Here is a 21,506-nt window from a genome sequence, read left to right on the forward strand (position 1 = left end):
CCTCCTTGGGACCTGAATATGGTTCTAGCTTCTTTAACTGACCGCCCTTTTGAACCAGCAGCTACTTGTGATATGAAATTTCTATCTTGGAAAACCGCCTTTTTGGTGGCAATAACCTCTGCCAAGCGGGTCTCAGAGCTTCAGGCCCTCTGTTCTAGTCCTCCTTATTTGACTTTTCACAAAGACAGAGTATCTCTCAAGTTAAATCCCTCTTTCTTACCCAAGGTAGCATCCCCCTTATGCATTCAACAATCCTTGGAGCTTCCTGTGTTTTTTCCCAAATTCTCCAATAACGCAGAATACATTTTCCATCAGCTGGATGTTCATAGACAACTGCGTTTTTACTTAAGTAGGACCAATCAGACACGAAAGTCAGATCAGCTGTTTGTGTCCTTTGCAGAAAATAGGTTGGGTCAACCGGTGGCTAAAACCACCATAGCCAAATGGATTAAAGATTGCATCTCCTTCATTTATTCACAGTCGGGCAAATAGCTACCATTCCCAATCAAGGCTCATTCTACCAGGGCAATGGCTACTTCTGTAGCATTCCACTCCAAGTTATCGATAGATGATATCTGTGCGGCCGCTACCTGGACTTCTCCGCACACTTTCATTTTTCATTACAAGATAAATGTGGCTTCTCGAGGTAGAGCTTCTTTTGGTTCCACAGTTCTCAGGAGTGTTTTCCAATGAGCTACCCGGGAGTTAGGTGCTAGGGATGCTGTCCCATCAGTTATGAATGTAGGCGAGATAGGATCCCATTACATCTTTTAGTTATGTACTTACCATAACTTCGGATGTATGGGATCCATCTCGCCTACATTCATATGCACTCCCTCCTTCCCCCTTCCCATTGGATTTAGAGGAAATGTTGCTTCTACTGAGTTCTTTTTCTTGAAGGACTTTAGTTTGTTACAGTTGCTGTTATGTTTTCTGTGTCTGGATGTAGGTATGAAAGCGAACAAACAAGATCTGGGGAAGCAGGCGTGGTGCATTCTGGGATAAGGGGTAGCCCAGCCAATTAGAGACTTTGTTCTATTGTATAGTGGCCGAGTCGGAGCCGATGGATCGGCTCCGAACCCATCAGTTATGAATGTAGGCGAGATGGATCCCATACATCCGAAGTTATGGTAAGTACATAACTAAAAGTTTCTCAGATAACCAACACCTCTGAGGTGTTCTTAATGACTCTGCTGATGCTGTATCCAGAGCAGCTGCTACTGGTCCAGTAGTGATAGGACTTGTTTGGTTAAGTTCACAAAATATACCAGTGGATATCAAAGATGAGATTTTGAATGCTCCCAAAAATAGTGAGGTATTGCTTAGCTGTGCTTCTGCTGTAGTCCTTAAATGATTTGATGAAAAAGAGAAATTAATTCAGGATGTTGCTCACATTTTTCAGTCTTACTTCAAACGTTTAATAGGAGCTTTCCTTTCAATTAATGTACCTGTTATAGGACATAGACCAAATGGTCTCAGCAAGGTTCACTGTGATTTAAGAAAAAAAAAAAGTGAATCTGATGTTGTCCTTTTCATTCTTCCTCACGAATGGGTCTACGATCCAACTCAGCTGCATCTACCAGACTTTGGATCCGAAACTTGAGCTTCTTCCTCTACCCACAATGCCCCATTCCATCCCCAACTCCCCAGATCTCATTTGTCGCCATCAAGGTAGGACAGGTGATCTGAGCTTGAGCAGTAAGCTAGTTATTTTGGGGTATTTGTTTACCTTTTTCTTGCCTATAACTACCTGATTTAGATTATTAATTTCAGTCTACTTTCCTTCCTCCCTCCAGTTTTTCACTAGTGCTAAGGCACTTTATTTGTTATGGGTGTTTTTCTTCCATTTTCTGGTACCGTTTTTGGTACTTGGGCCTGTGCAGTTTCTATAATTCTGTATGTTTTATTAGATGTGTATATATATATATATATATATATATATATATATATATATATATATATATATATATATATATATATAGATATGTAGGGATATAAGGATATAGATATTTCTTGTTAAAAAAATTGTAGTAGTAGTAGTAGTAGTGTTGGGCTTAGTGTAACTTTTTACAGCTTTACATTGTTATGGTTGTTTTAACCCCTTTTTTCAGGGTTACTGTTTTTCTTCCTTTTCGGATATGTCTGAGAAACCTGAAAAACCAATGGGTTTCAAAAAGTGCAGTTCTTGTGGGCATAAGATTCCCAATTCTGATGCCCACAAGAAGTGAGTATATTGTCTTGGAACAGCCCACCTTTATTCATCTTGCGCTGTTTGTGCAACATTTAATCCCAGGGAGCTCTCAGAGAGGAGAAAAAAAATGATTCTGAGAGGGCTTCTACCATCTGATTCTGGGGCCCAAACCCACTCTAAACTTTCACAGCCGACCTAGGAGTCTAGAAAAATTTCCATTCCCAGATCTCAGAGAGCTTCTTTGGAACCCACTGAGAAGTTGAAGAAACTCTCGGACGCGACGACATTTGGCTGACCCTCAGATCTACAGCATTTTTCGGATCCAGCTGGTCCATCCTATGCTGTTAGCTCTCCTGCTCCATCCACTTCCTTGGATCCTAAAACCACAGATCTGACCAGCAGAGGTCGCAGTCCTGAATTTGTGCTGAAGCCAGTCTCTTCAGTCTTGCATTGCAGTTATTTGAGACTCCAAAGAAGCAGTCCTGGCCCCTGTCCATTGCTCCATCCAAATCTTTGAGGAGTTTGACAGAAACAAACATGGACAAGATGATGCAGAGATTCCTTAGGGCTGAGATCCAGATGGGGATCCTGTCCGCTCCGTCCTTCTCATATTTTTGAGCACACATGCCCAATTGGTACTGTCTCTTTCTCCGATCTGACCTGTGGTTTTGAAGTCCTAAGATCCAAGATCCCCAAGAGGTTCAGCATCAGATCCGAGGAAGCTCCATTCCTCAACTCCAATGGTATACCTGACCAGTTCTGCTCTGATATCTTCGGACCAGGGTGGGTCTCGGATCAGAAAGGTTGGCACCGGGTCTGAGGGGTTTGGTTTGGCTCCTACCTTGTCAGATCCTTCACTTTCCCTCAGTGGCTTGGCCCTGGACAGCTCAGGTCTGATTCTTTCTGGAGGGCTTGGATCCAGGGTTGGCCCCAGCCTTCCTTCTTCTGCTGCTTCAGCTATGAGGAAGGGGGGAGAGGTTTCTCTGGGTCCATCAGCCTTCCAGGTAGTAGAAAGGGCTTTCTTTTTGTATAGAGAGACATCCTCTTAGTCTCTGATCCTATCCCCTGCCCCTAATTAGGTCCAAACTCTGAGCACATCATCTCTGCCCCTCAGGGTCAGCCAGCTCAAGGAAGCATTCACACAGGTTCCCCAGAGGGATTCCCCCTTTCTTCCCATACCTCTCTCGAACAGTCCTCTTAAGAGGTTCCATAGAAAAGAACGAGGCATATAGACTCCCCTATGAAGTATCTCGCACAAAACACTGATTTTGATGAGGGAGAACGATCCCCGTGATCACCAGCTAATGTCTCCATTGGGGACATCTAGGAAATCTTCAGACAGAAGGGTGGCTGATTTTCCCAAGCTCCTCCTTCTGAAGAGTCAGTGTTCCTGGAGGCTTTTTGGGCTGGCCCATCTGCATCTTGGGTGACCCCCCCCCCCCACGTGGATGAACTTATTGATCTATTCTCCCGCCGGGCATGGAAGGAAACAGACACTGTTGAACCCGTTCCCAAGCACCCAGATGAATTCTTAATTCCTTCTTCAGACAAACCCCACTGGAACGAGGGAGTTCCCATTGATGCCATAGTTGTGTCTGCAGCCACTAAGAAGGAGCTAGTTGAGCAAAGCTCCTCTGTCCATCCACCGAACAGGGCGTCCAGAGTGATGGATAGATTTGGAAAGCATACTTACACTTCTGCCACATTTGCACTGAGGTCATTAAATTACCTGGCACATTTTACTTGCTTGCAGAGAGATTTGCTTAAGGAGCTTTCAAACTCTCTCGCTGATACCATGTCTGTGGAATATCTCAAGAAGGTTTCTCCTCAACTGGCTACTCTTTCGTCTATTGCCAATTCATCGATGAGGCTAAATCTCCTATACAGCAGAGGGTACCTCACAAGCAGCCTGTTCAGATATAGTCATTAGGAGACATGCCTGGATGAGGCTATGCAACTTTGTGGAACCCTTCAAGGTATCTTTTGTTAATGCCCACTTTGATGGCTGCTCCTTGTTCGGGCCATCAGTGAAAGACTTGCTCACCCACAGCGAGCAGGAGGGAAAGACCCCTGCCTGCCATTGAAATCAAATTTTCTACCCCTCAATGTTCATTCTGCAGGAGCCAGCGAGGTAGTAAAAAACTGTGATTCTAGAAATGTCAGGGACCTTTTCAGGACTTGCATGGGGATACTGCCTCCAGAGCAGAGGAGAAGATTTCAGTGGCAGATGTCACCCCAGAGGTAGAAGGGGTCAACAAAACCAGCGCTTCAGAGACTATTTGAAGCAACTAGAAAAACTGACATAATACAAAAACAACCAGCCAGTAATCCAAACATGTTTAATAAAACTCACTCTGACATCTCAGCCAAAGCCTTCAAGGAGTAAAACACAGTACAAGACACTTGCCTTAAATACAAAAAACAATTAACTTAATTACATACTTAAACAAACAACCTCCAATTACATTCCTCATTTAACCCTCTAGGGGATAGAGTATCAAATTTTAAAATATAGACTTATTCTTTAAATAGCCACTGTTTTTTTTTTATAAGTGTCGTATTAAACTGTGAGACCACTATTTTTTTCAAAACAGTACCTTGCAGCCCGTTATTGTCCCCATGATGAAATGTATTAAAATGTACAGCTGTAGAACTCTCTTCTTTCTTATTAATGTCTCTCACATGTTCTAACAGTCTAATTTTAAAAGACCTCTTGGTCCCCTCAATATAAAATTTGTTACAAGGACACCTGAGAGCATATACAACACCCTCTGTATTACAACTAAAGTAGTCCCATACTCTAAAAGATATAGTATTCATTTTAAAAAATCCTTTAACCACATACTTGCAAGCTTTACATTTAGCATAACTGGTTGTACCACATGATGTTGGTGTACGTATTATATTCATTGAAGGAATACTAAATCTACCCCTCACTATAAAATTATGTATACTGTTTCCTTTTCAATAGGAAATTGCAAGGTTCTTGTTTAACGATTGAGAAACATTTCTCAAGGACATCAGGTATTCCCAAAAATGTTTTACCTGTTCTGTAACTTCAGAACTAAAGAAACTATATTTTGTAACAAAATAAATGGTGTCATCCCTCTCCCTTACGAATCTAATTTCCTCTGACTGTCTCCTCCTATCCAACCTGTCCCTTCTACTATCCCTCTCCGCTATGACATCCAAAAAAGGAACCAGAATCCCAACCTTCAAACCGTTAAACTTTAATTGGACTCTGTTATTTTGTAAATCAGCTACAAATTCATTCTTTCTCTGAGAGGCCGTATCAGTACTCTTGAAGCATTGCCCGACTGCCCATCTCTGGAGGCAGTCGGAGGTCAGTTCTCCTTGTACCTAGATGCCTGGGCAAATATTACAAGAAATGCATGGGTGCTAAGAATCATATCCACAGGTTACTACATACCCTTTTCCCTTAACACCTCCTGTCTAAAGGAAGAAACTACCGGACCCAGTCAGAGGGAATTCGCAGCTCAAAAAATTCAAAATCTACTACAAAAAAGAGTCATCTAGGAGGTCCCACCTGACCAGGTAGGATTTGGAACTTACTCCTTCTTCTTTTTAGTAGCAGACCAATTCTGGATTTAAGCAAATTGAATCTGTTTGTAAATAAGGCAAATTTCTGAATGGTTATGATTCAGTCCATCCTACTTCTTCTGTACAAAGATGATTGGATGTGCTCAGTAGATCTCCAGAATGGGTACTATCACATCAAAATAGACAGGTGCTCCAAGAGACTCCTGTTATTTTGGCTGGGAGTCGATCACTACCGATTCAGTGCACTGCCCTTTGGTCTCACCACAGCCCCCAGGTGTTCCCCAAATGCATGGAGTTGTGGCAGCTTGTTTGGGACTCAAAGGATTCCAGCTATTTCCCTGTCTTGACAATTGGCTCCTCACCACCCCAATCAGGCATCAACTTCTACAAGCCAGGGATTACTTGCTCCAGATCTCCAACTCCTAGACATTACAGTAAACCTTGCCAAATCAAAGCTGACTCCTGTATAGACACTGGAATTTATAGGAACTCGGTTGGATACTACGACACATGTGGCATCATTACCCCTTCATCGCATCACATCATTGAGAAATCAATTGCAGGGCTTACTGTCTTGTCCATCACCTCCAACAAAACTAGTGTTACAAACTCTTGGGTCAATGTCAGCTGCCATTCTTCTAGTCCCTCTAGCAAGATTCTTTGTGTGAATCCTTCAGTGGACACTAGCAGTTCAGCGGTCCGTTCTTTACCAGCCTCGGTCATTTCACATAAAACTCACTCCAATTTGCAAATGTTATGTTCGCTGGTTGATCCAGTCAGATGACCTCATTCTGGGCAGACTGTTCTCTCTTCCTCCCTCAATAACTACAGTGACCAAGGACAGTTTCCAGCTGGGGTGGGCATTTCATGGATAAGATGGTCCAAGGCACATGGTCCCTCTCAGAGACCAAGTTGCAGATCAATGTCTTAGAGATGAGAGCAGTCCTCCTGATGTTGCAAACCTTTCTTGACATTCTCCCTCTAGAGACTATTGCAGTCCATACGGACAACATGTGAGTAGTTTGGTACATCCACAAACAAGGAGAAACTTGTTCCTACACATTATGCAGAGAGGCCATGAGGATCTGGGAGTGGGAGATCTCTTTAGACCACTTTCTTATTGCAACACACATACTGGAGAAAACCAACACTCAGGCAGACAGACTCAGCAGGTCCATCCTGATTCCTCATGAGTGGTCCTTCACTAAAACAGTAGCAAATATGATCTTCAGCTGCTGGGGCCAGCCTTGCTCACACCTATTTGTCTCTCCCCTCAACAACAAGTGCAGCAAGTACTTCTCCATGATCCCCCTTCCAGGGGAATCACTGGGGGATGCTCTGAGTCACAGTTGGCCCCCCAGTACCATCTGTGCTTACTCCCCTCTTACGCTGATCCTGAAGTATTTACAGAAAGCAAGCAGGCTGAAGAGCTTAGTCATCCTCATTATCCCCTTCTGGCCTCAACAGGTATGGTTCCCTTTCCTCTGGTCTCACTTGAAATATCCTCCTTGTATACTGGAGCCCATTCATGATCTCTTATCTCATCCATCAGAAAGTCAACATCTCAGTCTCCATGCCCTCAAACTGACTGCATGGTTTCTTCACTTCCAGTGATCGTAAGACAGTCCAGGCTTGCTTCCCCAGTTTGTGGCATTATCTTGGCCTCTCAGAAGGCCTCCACCAAGAAAGGCTACAGAAGCAAATGGAAAAGATTTTCTATTTGGGGATCAAGTCATAATACTGACCCTTTTTCAGCACCTACTTTGGCCATTGTTCTTTTTCTGACTACTCTTTTTAAGGAAGGGGCTAGTTTTTCTACCATTAAACTTCAGTTGGCAGCTATATCCAACTTTCATACTGGAAATGAATCATTATCCTTAGCATCTTCCAGATTATGCAAGGCTTTCATAAAAGGAATCTTCCACCTTAGACATCCGATAAAGGATCCCTCCCCTCCTTGGGATTTGATGGTGGTCCTTCAAAGTTGAACTCAGAAACACTTTAAACTGGCGGACAAATATGATATGAAATTTCTTTCTTGTAAAACAATATTTTAGTAGCTATCACTTCAGCAAAAAGAATTGCTGAGCTCCAGGCCTTATTGGCTAGACCTCCTTACATTACTTTCCATATGGATAGGATGTCTCTTCGAACCAACCCTTCCTTTTTGCCTAAAGTGGCTATGGAGACTAACATTAACCAGTCCATACAATTACCAGTTTTCTTCTCCAACTTTACTAATAAAGGCGAATATATGCTGCACCTGCTTGATGTTCACAGACAGTTATGTTTTTATCGTCACAGAACAAAACAGTACAGGAATTCTGATCAGCTTTTTGTGTCCTTTTCCCCTAACTGCTTGGGTCAAGCAGTTTCCAAAATTACTCTAGCCAAATGGATCACCGATAATATTTCACTGATTTATTGTCAAAAAGGTTTAGGGATTCCTTGTCCTCCTAGAGCTCACTCCACTAGATCTATGGCTACCTCGTCGGCCTTTTCCTCAAGAGCTTCCATTGACCATTTGTCAAAGACTTATATCTTTGTTATACTTCACAAATTAGATGTTTTGTCTAGAACCAGAGCTTCCTTTGGTTCGACAGTGCTCGACATGTCCTTCCTTGAGGGCCTCCTGAGAGTTATGTAGCTGGGGCTCTGACCCATTCGTGAGGAAGAATGAAAAGGACAACATCAGATTTAGGACGTTATGTACTCACCATAACTTGGCATCTGTGTTGTCCATTTTCTTTCTTACTCACCTTCCTGCCAAGCCATCCCCTAGTCCTGTTACTCCTAGAAAAATCTTTGGATGATATAGGAACCCTCATGTTCCTGGTTTGAGACTCCATCTTTCTGTGTGTCTGTTCTATCTCTATAACACTGTAGGGGTAAAGGCAGCAAACTTGATCTGAGAAGTTGTGGATGGATTGGGGCATTATGGGTAGAAGGAGGAGCTCCAGTTTCAGATCCAAAGTCTGGTAGATGCGGTCAAGTCAGATAGAAGGATCAGATCCTAGAGCCATTTGTGAAGAAAAATGAAAATGGACAACACAGATGCCAAGTTATGGTGAGTATATAACTTCTAAATTTTGAAGTTTGCTTTTACAACGTTAAAGTACCCCACTGTCCAGCCCCAGTGTGGGGGACTGTGGCCCCTGCACTCTTGCTACTTGTGTACTAATTCTGAAATCACTGTACCTCAGAATAGGGGAAAATATTAATTCTGAAAACACTGTACCTCAGAATAGGGGAAAATATCCTGACATACCACAACCCAACCTTATTATATATATTCCTCCACATTTCCACTTGTAGTTCTGCCTTTTGGAGGATCACAGCTGTGGCCCTCAGAATTCCAGTGTCCCCTCCTTTTTAGTCTACTCTACCTTTACTTTTCTGCTTTTGTGATAAATCCTTGACATGTTCCCTTCTCTTTCTTGTCCCGTCTGTTCCTTCTTGTATGTCTTGCCATCTCAATCTGTCCCCCTTCTCCCTCTGGTGCCTCCACATGCTAACTCAAATTTCCCTTCCCTAGCATGCATTTCCTTAAGCCCTGGTGAGGTATATTAGGTTGCACTGAAAATTATTGCTTGTTCTGTTAGTCATTCTCCTAATATGGCTACTGATACTAGTTAGATGGTATCCACTGTTTCACCTCCCTTAGTTCTGTCCTTTGTTTTATCATTAAGAACTGTTAACTGAAACAGAATTTCAAACCAATGGAAGCTCATCTACTGGCTACCTTTTGCACCTTTTATAATGTATGGGTTTTGTGCTATTGTTTGCTCAACATGGGGGTGGTGGAGGTAGGGGGTTGGTGACATTGTCCAAGGCACATTATTTTAGAGAAAAAAATTGTTAAGACTTCTTGTGATTTAATAACAGCTGATTGTAATGTACTTTAAAGCAAAATCCTTTCCTCCTGCATTTGCTGTTTCTTCGTGCTGCTTTTGGGTTGGATTTTTGTTCTTTTTCTGCTACTCTTGCTCTCACTTTTACTGCTGGCCTTTCTTCTTCAAACTGCACTTCAGTTGGCCTTTAGAAGTTGTTAGCTGAAGGGCAGAATATGGCCTAGTTTCATTTCATCTCCTCATTCCTAGTTTCATTTCATCTCCTTATTAACCTCATTTATCTTCCCAGTCTAAGGTTCTGGTCTGTTTATGTGCATAGTATGCCCACCACCTTGAGCCCTGTTATCATACACAGTGCTGAAGATAAAAATAAAAAGCTGCCAGACCTCTACTAATTTGTCAAAAGAGCTGCTCATGGATCACCTTTAAACCACACTCCTTCCCCTTTGCCTTTGCTCACTTCTTCCTGCTTCTTTTGGTGTTTCTCTGTGTTCCTCTCCCTCTGTTCCTGTTCTCCCTCCTGTTCTGCTGCTTAAAGGTAGAAGGATATGTTCATGAAGGAATAACTGGCTTAGTAATTTAGTGAGAGAAAATAAGTAGTTGTCAGTACAGTTTTTTTTTTTTTGAAATACAGTACTTGGAGTGTGTGTGTGAGTGTGTGCGTGAGTGTGTGTGTATGTGTGTGTGTGTGTGTGTGTGTGTGTGTGTGTGTGTGTGTGTGAGTGTGTGTGTGTGAGATAACATGTTACTGCTTTGAAAAATAATAAACTAATCACAGCTGTCTTAGTTCATTCTCTTCCTGAAAAATAAGTCTGATGGGTTCAGTTACAAGAGAGAAAGGATAAAGGACAACAAGAGGCAGCCTGTATTTTATAAGTAATTGGTCACCACAGGAAGCTTGGGAAGTAAAAGAGTGTTGTAAACATTGCCTTTATATAGGAAGGTAGGCACAGGAAAGAAAACTAAAATCTATACCACAGAGTTTGTGGAATGGGATATGGTAGTGTAGTGTTGAGTGTATGCTGCTTCAAAAAAACATAGTAGTGAAATCGTTGCTATTTTTCTTAGAACAGCTACACATTATTTTTATAGATCTAATTTGCACATTGTTCACTATTTCTTGTTTTGTATTGTTATCCAACTCTGTGTTGAACATATCAAGTTCTAATTCACTATTTCTTGTTTTCTGTTGAAGTTCTCCATACTGTATCTAATTTTATTTCTCTTTGTAAATGTTGTTATATTTTATGTTTAATGCAATGTGTTAAGTTTCTATTTTTTCTTTACCTTCATTTCTGTAAGTTGTGCTCACTTGTACTTGTGTTAGTATTCAAAAGTAGTTTAGTGAAAGGGTAAGGAGACCAGTTGTCTTATCCCAATTAACAACTTGCAAATAAATAAATAAAGTAACTAAAGTGGAGGGGCATTGCATGTTATGAATGAAATTGGTTGCATATTGGAGGAAACATTAAAAAGAGCAGTAGACTTGGAGGCTGGAGCTTGGGAAGAGAAGGTAAAGTAGTGAGCTGAAGTTATATGTAGGCCATGAAGTTCAGATCTGTAGTGAAAAGCTTTTTGTATAAAAGTTAAGGGGATAGGTGAAGAAATTATTATCTGCTGTAAAGGGACACTTCTAATTGGTCTACAGCTGACTTGCAGGGTCTATATTACTCCATGGAAGAATCAGATCATCGAACGGCATTTCATCGAAAATGCTGTTCATCGAACCTCCATCTTGTGGGGGGCTGCGTCCCCACACCCCTACTAATTATATATGCCACCTCCAAGATTGCAGTACAGTGGGGAAATGGCAAATTTCCAAATCCCCACTGTAATGCCATCTCAGTCAGAACGGCATGTTCGTGAAAATGCCCCCTGAAATGCCATTCGATGATCCGATTCTTCTATGAAGTAATAGGGACCCAACTTGCATAGTGCCATTATCTGGCATCATAAAGGTCAGAGTAATCCTATATGTGCTTTATGAAGGGAGGGGGTGTATGTAGAAGGCTAAAACTCCCACCACAAAGAAAACACCTATGATCTTGGCAAATTGTCGGGCATTAATCTGAAGTAAGTGAATGTAAAAGACTCTAGGTATAATGACCATCTTTCTCTGTGGTTTATCACTGCTTATGGTCTGGACAGTTTAGCTGCACAGATGGTTGACTTTCAAATATTAAGAGAAACAATCATCTAGCCAGGAGGAGAATTGAAAAGATCAGAAGATAATTTGGAAGAATAAAGAATGTATAGTAGTTAAAGTATTTCCATGGTGCATAACGAACAGATGAAAAGAGAAAAATGCTGTTGTGGTTCAACATATACTTGGTAGAAGTCTTCAATGGTAAAAGCTAAAGCCTGTCAGTTAAAAAGAATTGGTGACTATGTGAGCCTGAGGTGTATGCAAAGATGGAATACAGTAGAAAATGTGGTTGGGACTGAGGAAAAAGAAAGTGGGAATCAGACTAGTGTATAAGATCACAGATGTAGGATAAGTGATTTGGAAGTGATAAAGGACAAAATCTGATGCAGATCTGTTAGCAGCTCTAGAAAGGAGGCATATGGAGGCAGTTAGATCAAGCTAAAACATTCACTGTGGCTTTGTAATCTAATTACTGGATCCAGCTCTGTTTAGAATATTCATATCTGTTATCAAAATAAAAGTTTGCAGTAGTTTAAGTTTGTTTGCAGATGATATGAAGATTAAAGCTGTCATGAGATATAGGAAAATTGCTCTAGGAGGACCAGACTAGGTCACAGAATGGATGGAGGTGGAACACCTTGGACTACATATGAAATGAAGCATTCACTCACTTTGGATACAGGAATCCAAAGCGTGATTACTTCTTAGTAGGGGTAGTCCTTGGAAGCCTCAGGGAAGATAATGATGTTGGGGATTACAGTCACAGCATGATGGAGTCGCTGTAAACAGTATAGCAGAGAAGTGATAAGTACAGAGAGAATGTTCTGTATATAGCATGTTTTCTGGAGTTAAAGATACGTTGTCACTGGTTATGTGGAGCAGGACAGTAGCTTAATGAACAATACTCCGGGCATTTTTAAAACCTTGCCTGAAAAAAGTATTTAACTGGTTGACTGTATTTTGATATGTTTTTCTAAGATGGCCAAAAGACCAGAGTTGGATTAGAAAGACAGACCAAAGCATAGCAACCATTTACAGTCTATAAAAGATAAAAAAATAAAAAAATAATAGGCAGACATTTTCTGTTTCCACAATATTATGAAGGATAGACTTGGAGGAATGAGCCTATAAAGAGGAAACACACCAGAGAAGAGGAAACATAACTGTCAGTTTGAAAAATGTTATTGTTTTACATTTAAAATTATTTTTTTAGAAAGGGTGATGGGCCTGCATGTGTTTTTTCCTACATGGGTTGTCAAATATGGCTCTTGGGAGAAATTTTGATGGGTTATAACTGCACATTCAGATAGATGTATTAGGTAGTAGCCTCCTTTCATTGGGAGAGGCATGTTTTTGTGACAGTGTCTGTAGATGTCCTTCTGTTTCTATGTTGCAGTATTCTGGTGTGGGATTTCCACCTCAGTCAATCCGTACGTCAGCTGGGATTTCCACCTCAGGCGATCAGTACATCGGCTCCTATACAAAAGCTTCAGCTTGGCTGTTGCAGCTGCATGGGGGCTATAAACCAGTAACCCTTAAATGCGACGTCCTCACGCTCAGATCTCAGAACTTTTCAGCCACAGACGACCGACGCATCGTCACCTTCGATCCTTCAACGCTAACATCTGAAAGGTAAGTACCCGTTGGGGTTTCTGTTTCCTAATTTTATTTTGCCTAGGCTTGGTTGTTATAGTTTTTCATAGCCGATGTTGGCTAAAAAGGAAAAATCCCAATATGGGCACCAGATTCCCAATAAAGTTTCCCATGATCGCTGCCTCTTCTGCTTAGCCAGTCCTTTGTTCCTAAGACGCTTGCAGCCGTCTGCACGCCTTAAACCTCTGTTTTGAAAATCAACACCTTAAGCGTTTAGGGCTTTGGATGGATCCGTCCTCGGAGGCCCTGCGGAACCTCTTAGAAAGAAGGCCATGATGCACAGGCCCTCTGCCACTGCACTACCGGACGCCCCTCAGCATCCAGTCTAGGAGCTGAGGGACATTTGGTTGAATCATCGACGGTAACAGCAACCTTTGCGGAAGCCACTTCCCAACCGATGGCAGGCATGTCCTCGGAGACTTTACAGATCCCAACTTCCGTCGAGGTTGAGGGGGAACCAGCTACCGCAGAGCCTCCTAGCGAGATCCTTCCACTTGTTACTCCGGATCCTACAACAGTGTCCGACACCAGACAGACACCCCTGTCTACTCCTGCTAAGAAAAAGCAGAAAACTAAACACTCCACTTCCACTACAGAAGCCTTGCCCGACTGGCAGACATTTATTTCTTCATTGATGCAGGCCTTCATGGCCCTCAGACCTACAGCACCACCCTGTACTCCTCCGCTCAGCCCTAGGCCTATTTCAGCCTCTTCCATTCCTCACCCGATGTTCCATGACAGGGAGGAGGATCTTGAGGCCTACTCTTCTTCTGAGGAATCCTGTTTCCTACACTTCACAGATTACCTCTCCTAAGGAGTACTACTCTCTAGATGAGGAGTCCACAGAGGGAGATTCCTCACCTAAGGACATTACCTTTGGTGAAACTATCACCAAAATGCAAGAATATTTTAATTGGGAAACCTCTCTAATGTCAGACACACAAAAAAGATATTTTGAGCTACTCCAAGTGGATTCTCCCTCTCCCCCAGCCATTCCTCCAGTTATTCCTGCCTACTTGGATGCATTTTATTCTGCATCTAAGACACCAGACTCCCAGCCACCTGCCCCTAAGTGCCTAGACCACTTTTACAAGGTGCCTGAGGAACAAAAATTCCTCATTAAGCCTCCTTTGGCAGACCCAGCTGTGATTGTCACTAACCCTGACAGACAATCCAGACTCACTCTTTCTGCCCCCCCCCTACTGCCCACAGACAAGGATAGTAAATCTATGGACAGATTAATTAAAAAAGTCTATACCTCCTCTACTTTGGCCTTCAGGGCCATAAACTACCAGATGCACATGACCAAATATGCTCTGGATCTTATTTCTCAAGCCTCAATTATGCTGGCTTCTATTCCTGACTGTCCAATCAAGTCTGACATTGCTTCCAAGTTGTCTCTTGCTTCTTAAGTTTCTAAACATTCTATCAGATGCAGTTATGATGCTGCTGAAGCCTGTGCTCGCTCTGCAGCATCTGCTTCAGTCCTCAGGAGATATTTCTGGCTTAGGCTACAACACTTACCAGAGGACTTCAAGGCAAAAATCTCAGATGCCCCTCTGGATACAAAACACCTTTTTGGCAAAGAGGCAGCTGATCTCTTCAAACATTTACAGGAAAAGAGTAAAGAGCTGCAGGACATTAAACAACTGTTAGTGTCTCCTATTCATAAGTACTGTAGGAATTACCCAGCTAAATCCACCTTTGTCAGAAAAAGCCCTGCTTCTGGTACTTCCTCCTCTAGACCCAGAAGAGGTCATAGGGGTTCCTATCTCCCATCCTCCTCCTAGACAGCCCTTTCAGAACAGAGGAGGTCCCAATAATGCGTGACTGCTTTGCCCACCTTCCTCTTTCATCCCACCTCTCCCACTGCCTTCCCTTCTGGAAATCCATCACATCAGATAGTTGGGTGCTGGCTATAGTGCAAAAAGGACACTTCCTGTCATGGGCAGCAAAGCCTCCTTGAGGAAGAATCCCCTTTCCACCCAAAAACCAAAGGCACCGTTTCCCTCAGATCCCGACAGACCTTCTGCGGATGGGCACTATAGAGCCAGTCCCTCCAGGACAGGAAGGAAAAGGATTTTATTCCAGGCTATTCCTAGTGCCCAAAAAGGATGGACCATGGAGACTCATCCTAGACCTATCCTTCTTAAACCCTTTCCTAAAAGTTCCCTCATTCAAGATGCTGTCTCTCCAAAGCCTACTTCCTCTCATACCACCTCAGGCCTACATGGTCACTTTAGACTTAAAAGAGGCCTACTTACACATCCCTATCCTCCCCGCCCACAGGAAATATTTACGCTTTTGTGGTCCCTCCTCGCATTATCAATTTGCTGCCTTGCCCTTTGGTTTGTCCACTGCCCCCAGAGTCTTCAAAAAATGTCTGGAACCAGTTATGGCCTACTGCAGAACCTAGGGAATTCAAATTTACCCTAACTTAGACAACATCCTGATACTGGCAGAGACCAAGGAATCACACTCTGCCAATCTAAAATTTACCATGTCTCTCCTGCAAAAGTTGGGTTTCACACTCAACATCCAGAAATCTTCCCTAACCCCAGAGCAAGACAAGATCTTCCTGGGGTGCAGAATATAAAGCGGCATTATGAAAGCATTTCTGTCACAGGAAAAAAATAACTTCCCTCACCTCTTACTTCAAGGAGCTCTTACAGGCTCAAACTATTACAGCAAGGCAGTTTCTAAGGACCCTAGGTCTAATGGTAGCCACCATTCCCATGCTTCCATTAGCCAGGATGCATATGAGAAAGCTTCAGTGGTACTTAAAAAATGTGTGGTCTCAACATCAACAACCTCTGGAGAAAAACATCCAGCTCCTGCCATGCCTGAAAGCAGAAATCTGCTGATGGATTCATCAGGTCCAACTCAACCCAGAACTGCCTCTCCATCCCAAATCAGGTCATGCATGCAGATGCATCAGACTCAGGGTGGGGGGGGGGGCCACAGTGACATCCTACAAGGTCCAGGCAACTTTGACCCCCTCTATGAGAGCCAAACACATCAATGTCAGAGAGGTGACTGCTGTTCTCTTGGCTCTCAAAACATTCACTCCACTTTTTCGTTCAGGAGTTCTTCTAATAGTTACAGACAACACCACAGTCATGTGGTACCACAACAAGCAATGAGGAACAAAGGCATACCAACTATGCAGACTGACACTGCTAATTTGCGAACTAGCCCCCTTCCACAGTGTGTCCCTGCAGACATCCTACATCCCCTTGCAAGACAACAAGCAAGCAGACCTCCTCAGCAGAATATCCTCTCCACAGCACAAATGGATGCTGGACAGGAATGTTTTCCGAGATATTGTCCACCGGTGGGGCACTCCTCACATAGACTTGTTTGCCTCCCCCCAGAAGAGGCAGCTTCAAACCTTCTGCTCCAAGATGCACTCCCCCCCCCCCCTAGCATGGGGAGCAGACGGCTTTAGCATCTCATGGAAGGGGAAGTTTCTATATGCATTCCCCCCTTCCCACTCATTCAAAAATTCCTCCTGAAAATCAGGAGAGACAAACCAAAAATCTTGTTGGTGACCCTCTACTGGCCAAGGCAGCACTGATTCCCCCTTCTTCTCAACATAGCCAAGGGCAATCACCACAAGTTACCCCACAAGGTGGACCTTCTGACACAGAACAAGGGAACCGTCTTACACCCACATTTACAAATGCTGTCTCTGAAATTGTGAGTAATAAACTCGTAATCCCTTTCAGGCACCGTTATTCAGAGGACTTGCTATCAGTCCTGAGGGAGGCCAGGAAACCCACTATTAGGAAATCATACCTTGCAAAATGGCAAAGATTTTCTAAATGATGTCGGGACAAGAACAGGGACCCAGGCAAAGCAGACCCTCCCCTAGTTCTTTCCTACCTGTGTCAACTGGTAAAAGGTGGACTGTTCTTTTCCTCTATAAAAGTACACCTTTCAGCCATTTCAACCTGCCTACCTCTAGATCCTCCACTGGCAACCAGGCTAGATGTCAGGTTATTCCTCAAAGGAGTTCTACACATCAGACCCCCTAGAAGACCCATCCCACCACCCTGGGACCTTAATATCATCCTGGAAAAGTTAACCCAGCACCCTTTTGAACTGGCTGGCTCAGCTACCTTAAAAATCGGGTTTATATTACATTGTTGAAAGCCAACAATATCAAATCTGATATTGTCGACATGACAATAGCGAATGCTTAGAATATCGAACATGTAAATGGAAATCTCCGTAAGGGGAGATTTCCATTTACTTCAATGTAGTGCGGTCTTGGAATTGGTATATTTAAATAGCGGGGGTGTGGGGGGTGTAGGGGGCTTGCCCCCCTGCCTACACCCTTTTGTTTTGTTTTAAAAAATGTTTTAATGGTGATTTGATGTTTTACTACTTCCATCAGTAGTGTTCGATGTGTACTGATTCGAAGTAGTAAAACTTCGATCATCCAATATAGACCCTAAAACTCTGTACCTGGAAAGCTGTACTGCTAGTGGCCATCACCTCAGCTAGAAGGGTCTCAGAATTACAGGCCTTAATGGCAGGCCCTCCTTATACTACCTTCCACAAGGACAGGGTCACCCTTAGAACAAACCCTTCCTTCATGCCAAAGGTGGTCAATGACTTATCTCTGAACCAATCCATTCACCTACCCACCTTCTACCCCTCACCAACCAACCAGGGAAAGAGGATTCTGCACTCCTTAGATGTCCACAGACAACTAAGATTTTACTTGGACAAAACCAGACCCATCAGAAAATCTTCCCAACTATTTGTTTCCTTCCACCCCAGAGCCCTGGGCAAGGTGGTCTCCAAACAAACTATTGCATGCTGGATTAGGAGAACCATCAGTTTCTGTTGCTCCTTCCATGGGAAAGATCTCCCATCAGGGATAAAAGCTCATTCCACTAGAGCAGTGGCAGCTTCTAAAGCCTTTATCAAAAGCATGGACACGAATGCCATTTTGGAAGCAGCTTAGTCCACTATCCATACCTTCACCAAGCACTACAAATTAGACAATATCTCCAGGGCACGAACAGGATTCGCCAGAGCAATCCTGCAAGGCATTGTAGAATCAGCCTCTTTTACCTCCACCCTTCCTTCCAACTAAGCTGTGGTATTCTCCCACACCAGAATACTGCAACATAGCAAAAGGACATTGAATAGTTGTGTAAAATCTTACCATAACCTTAGATGTCCTTCTCTTCCATGTTGCAGTATTCCTTCCCACCCACCTAACCCCTCTACAACTATACCCTTAGACCCCCCACAACTCCTACAGGCCTTTGGGGTGTTCAGACCAAAATAATGACCATCAAACTTTGACTGTCCAATCTGGCATCTGCTCCTGCTGGGCCTTGCCTTCTTCAGCTGGCCTTCAAGTTCTGAGATTGGTGCATGAGGACGTCACATTTAAGAGCTACTGTTTTATGGCCCTATGTGTGACTTCCCACGCAGCTGCAACAGCCAAGCTGAAGCTTTGGTATATGAGCCGACGTACAGATCGCCTGAGGCAGAAATCCCAGCCGACGTATGGATCGCCTGAGGTGGAAATCCTACACCAGAATACTGCAACATGGAAGAGAAGGACATCTATGGTTATGGTAAGATCTTACACAACTATTCTTTTTTGATATGCAACTGTCTTGTAAATAAAGTTCAATTTGAGCAACGTGAAACCCTGCGTATTACATTTGTAGGCACTAACTCTCCTATTTCTGCCCAAAGAAACTGGTAATGTAGCCCTAACAGTAGTATACTTCGAAGCAGGAGTTGTACAGTTTTTTGTATGGTAGGGTTATTGGTACAGCAGAAAACAATAAGTTCAGAAAAAGCATCTGGCTTTTTAAGAAAAAAGTGTTGTAAGTATTCATGTTAGTATCCGTTTTTCTTAAGCTATGTGAACTATTAGATTCAAGAAATATTCTTCTACTTTCTTTCAGGATGTTTTGGATTCCAAGAATACTGCTATTAAAGATCTCCAGTATGAACTGGCTCGGGTGTGCAAGGTATGAATTTTTGCATTATATATTCCATCATGTCGGCACTGGTTATTTGTGAGATTTTTTTTCCTTTTTGCAAAATATACGTACTACACATCACAGCCTTGACTACTACTGAATTTTGTTTGCCAACCATGATTAGACTGGATTCATGTAAATTTTCATCACAGTAAGTTTCATTCTTTATTTACATTTACAGCAGTGCAAAAGACATAGTAACATAAGCTGTAAAAGAAAAAAAATGAAGTTTGGTATAGGAAACTGATTCTGTGTTTTGTTCATCCTATAAATCTCCTGTAGACATAAAATAACTTCACAATTTTGTCTTTGGTTTACTTTGCACCTCATCATCATCATCAACCCCACTTTTCCCATTTTTTTCTACTGGAGGTCAGTGTGTGCATCAACTGTCACCACTTCTCTCAGTTCAGCGCCACTGTCCTACCTTCTTCAACAGTCATGCCTGACTGTTTCAGATCTTTTCTCGCACATTCCATCCATCTCTTAAGTGAAAGTTCTCTTTTCCTCTTGTATTCTTCCTGTTTCTCCAAAATCTTCATGTGCAAATCATCTTCTGCTTTTCTACACATGTACCCGAACAACCATACTCTGTTCTCTTTAACCTTCTCTGCACTTGGGTCTACGGTTTATGCCATGATGTCATCATTTCTTTTTCTACCACAGTGTGCTTCCTACCACCCTTCTCAGGCACTTCATCTCCTTCACCTCTAGCTTCCTCAACTGCTCTGCCTTCACTGCCCAGGTTTGCTGTACCATGTACTATTCACAGCACTGTTTTGTACATGTTACTTTTCAACTTCTTTGGCATTCCTTTGTTACACAGTACTTTGACACACTGCCAGTTTGCAGCATCGCTGATTCTAGCTTTGAAATCCAAATTCAGACTTCTCTCCTCTTCAGTCATCCCTCCCACATACATGAAACTATTAACTTTTTCCAATATTTTACAGTCTGTCTCAGTTTTCAACTTCTGATTTTCCCATTTGCAGTCATGGCCACTGTCTTGGCTGTACTTTATCCCATGTACCTTCAGTTTTGCATTCCATGTCCCTGTCTTTTACTGAAATTCCTGTTTGTAGTTTGCTTATGATGCTACATTGTCTGCATACAGAAACATTGTTGATCTCTCCCCTCTAACCTGCTTTAAATAACTTAGTTTCTTCTATTGCATAGGTTACTACTCATTGTTTGCAGTGTGTGTATGACTCTGTTGATACTTATTCCAGGGCTATGGCCACTATTACAGTTTTGAGGAGGTTTGCATGGCTCTCTTCTCAGTACGTCCCATATGACGTTAAAAATGAGATTTTAAATTCTCCCTTGGATAGAGATTTAGTGTTAAGCCCCGCTGCTGCAGAAGTGATCAGAAAGTAGAAAGAAAGGGGCAAGCTGATCCAGAAAAACTGATTTTTCAGCCTTCCTTTTCCAAATTGTCCAAGAGATTTTTTTATATCCTCATTTAATTTTGGCAAAAAAAAAGCACAACAAACAGTCTAAACAATTCTTGTGTATTTATTATTTGGGCACTGCCCATCTCAACACTCAGTGTCAGGCCTGCTCCTCCTTTGGCTCCTGGGCTCTACAGATTGGAATGGAGAAGTTAATAGTGAAGGGTCTCATTCCTCCTCAAACAGATGTTTAAGAAGAAATTGCAAGGGGGTTCCAAAAAGAGGTCTCAAACCTCTCAAAACCAAGGACAGTCCAAGCTCTTCAAGGGACCTTGTGACCCCCTCCTACCCTTGTGAACCATTTAGTTCTTAGGTTCATAGACAAGAACTAGGCTAGCTGCCCTTGTGAACCATTTTTAAGCCTAGGAAATTTCCCCTTAGTAAGAATCAAACCCTGCAGGTCTTGAATGTGAGGTAAATACCTTAACCAATATGTCACCCCGACCCCTTTTTAATTCCAGAAAGTCTGAATCTGTTTTTCTTTTTGGGCACAGATTGTTTCAGACTAATGGATTCTGAAAATCATTCATCAGGGTTACAAATGGCAGTGGGAGGAAATTCCTCTTTTGCAGGGGTCCTTTCCTCATCCTCCAAATAAGATTCTTTAGTTTCCACTTGTTCTTCATCACAGGCTAT

At 42.6% G+C, this 21,506-nt stretch overlaps 1 protein-coding gene across 3 annotated transcripts in view; it reads left to right on the forward strand.

Moving 5' to 3' along the window:
• Nucleotides 1-21,506, forward strand: part of GAS8 (growth arrest specific 8) — a 517,118-nt gene that overhangs the window by 379,573 nt on the left and 116,039 nt on the right. For all 3 annotated transcript variants that reach the window (XM_044081740.1, XM_044081739.1, XM_044081737.1), the window contains one exon: nucleotides 19,342-19,407. In XM_044081740.1, the coding sequence (XP_043937675.1) occupies nucleotides 19,342-19,407 (66 nt within the window). The remainder of the gene's footprint in view (nucleotides 1-19,341; nucleotides 19,408-21,506) is intronic.

Source organism: Protopterus annectens, chromosome 8.part1 (genome assembly GCF_019279795.1).
Source record: "Protopterus annectens isolate FY-2018-M chromosome 8.part1, PAN1.0, whole genome shotgun sequence".
In the NCBI taxonomy this organism is placed as follows: Eukaryota; Metazoa; Chordata; order Ceratodontiformes; family Protopteridae; genus Protopterus; species Protopterus annectens.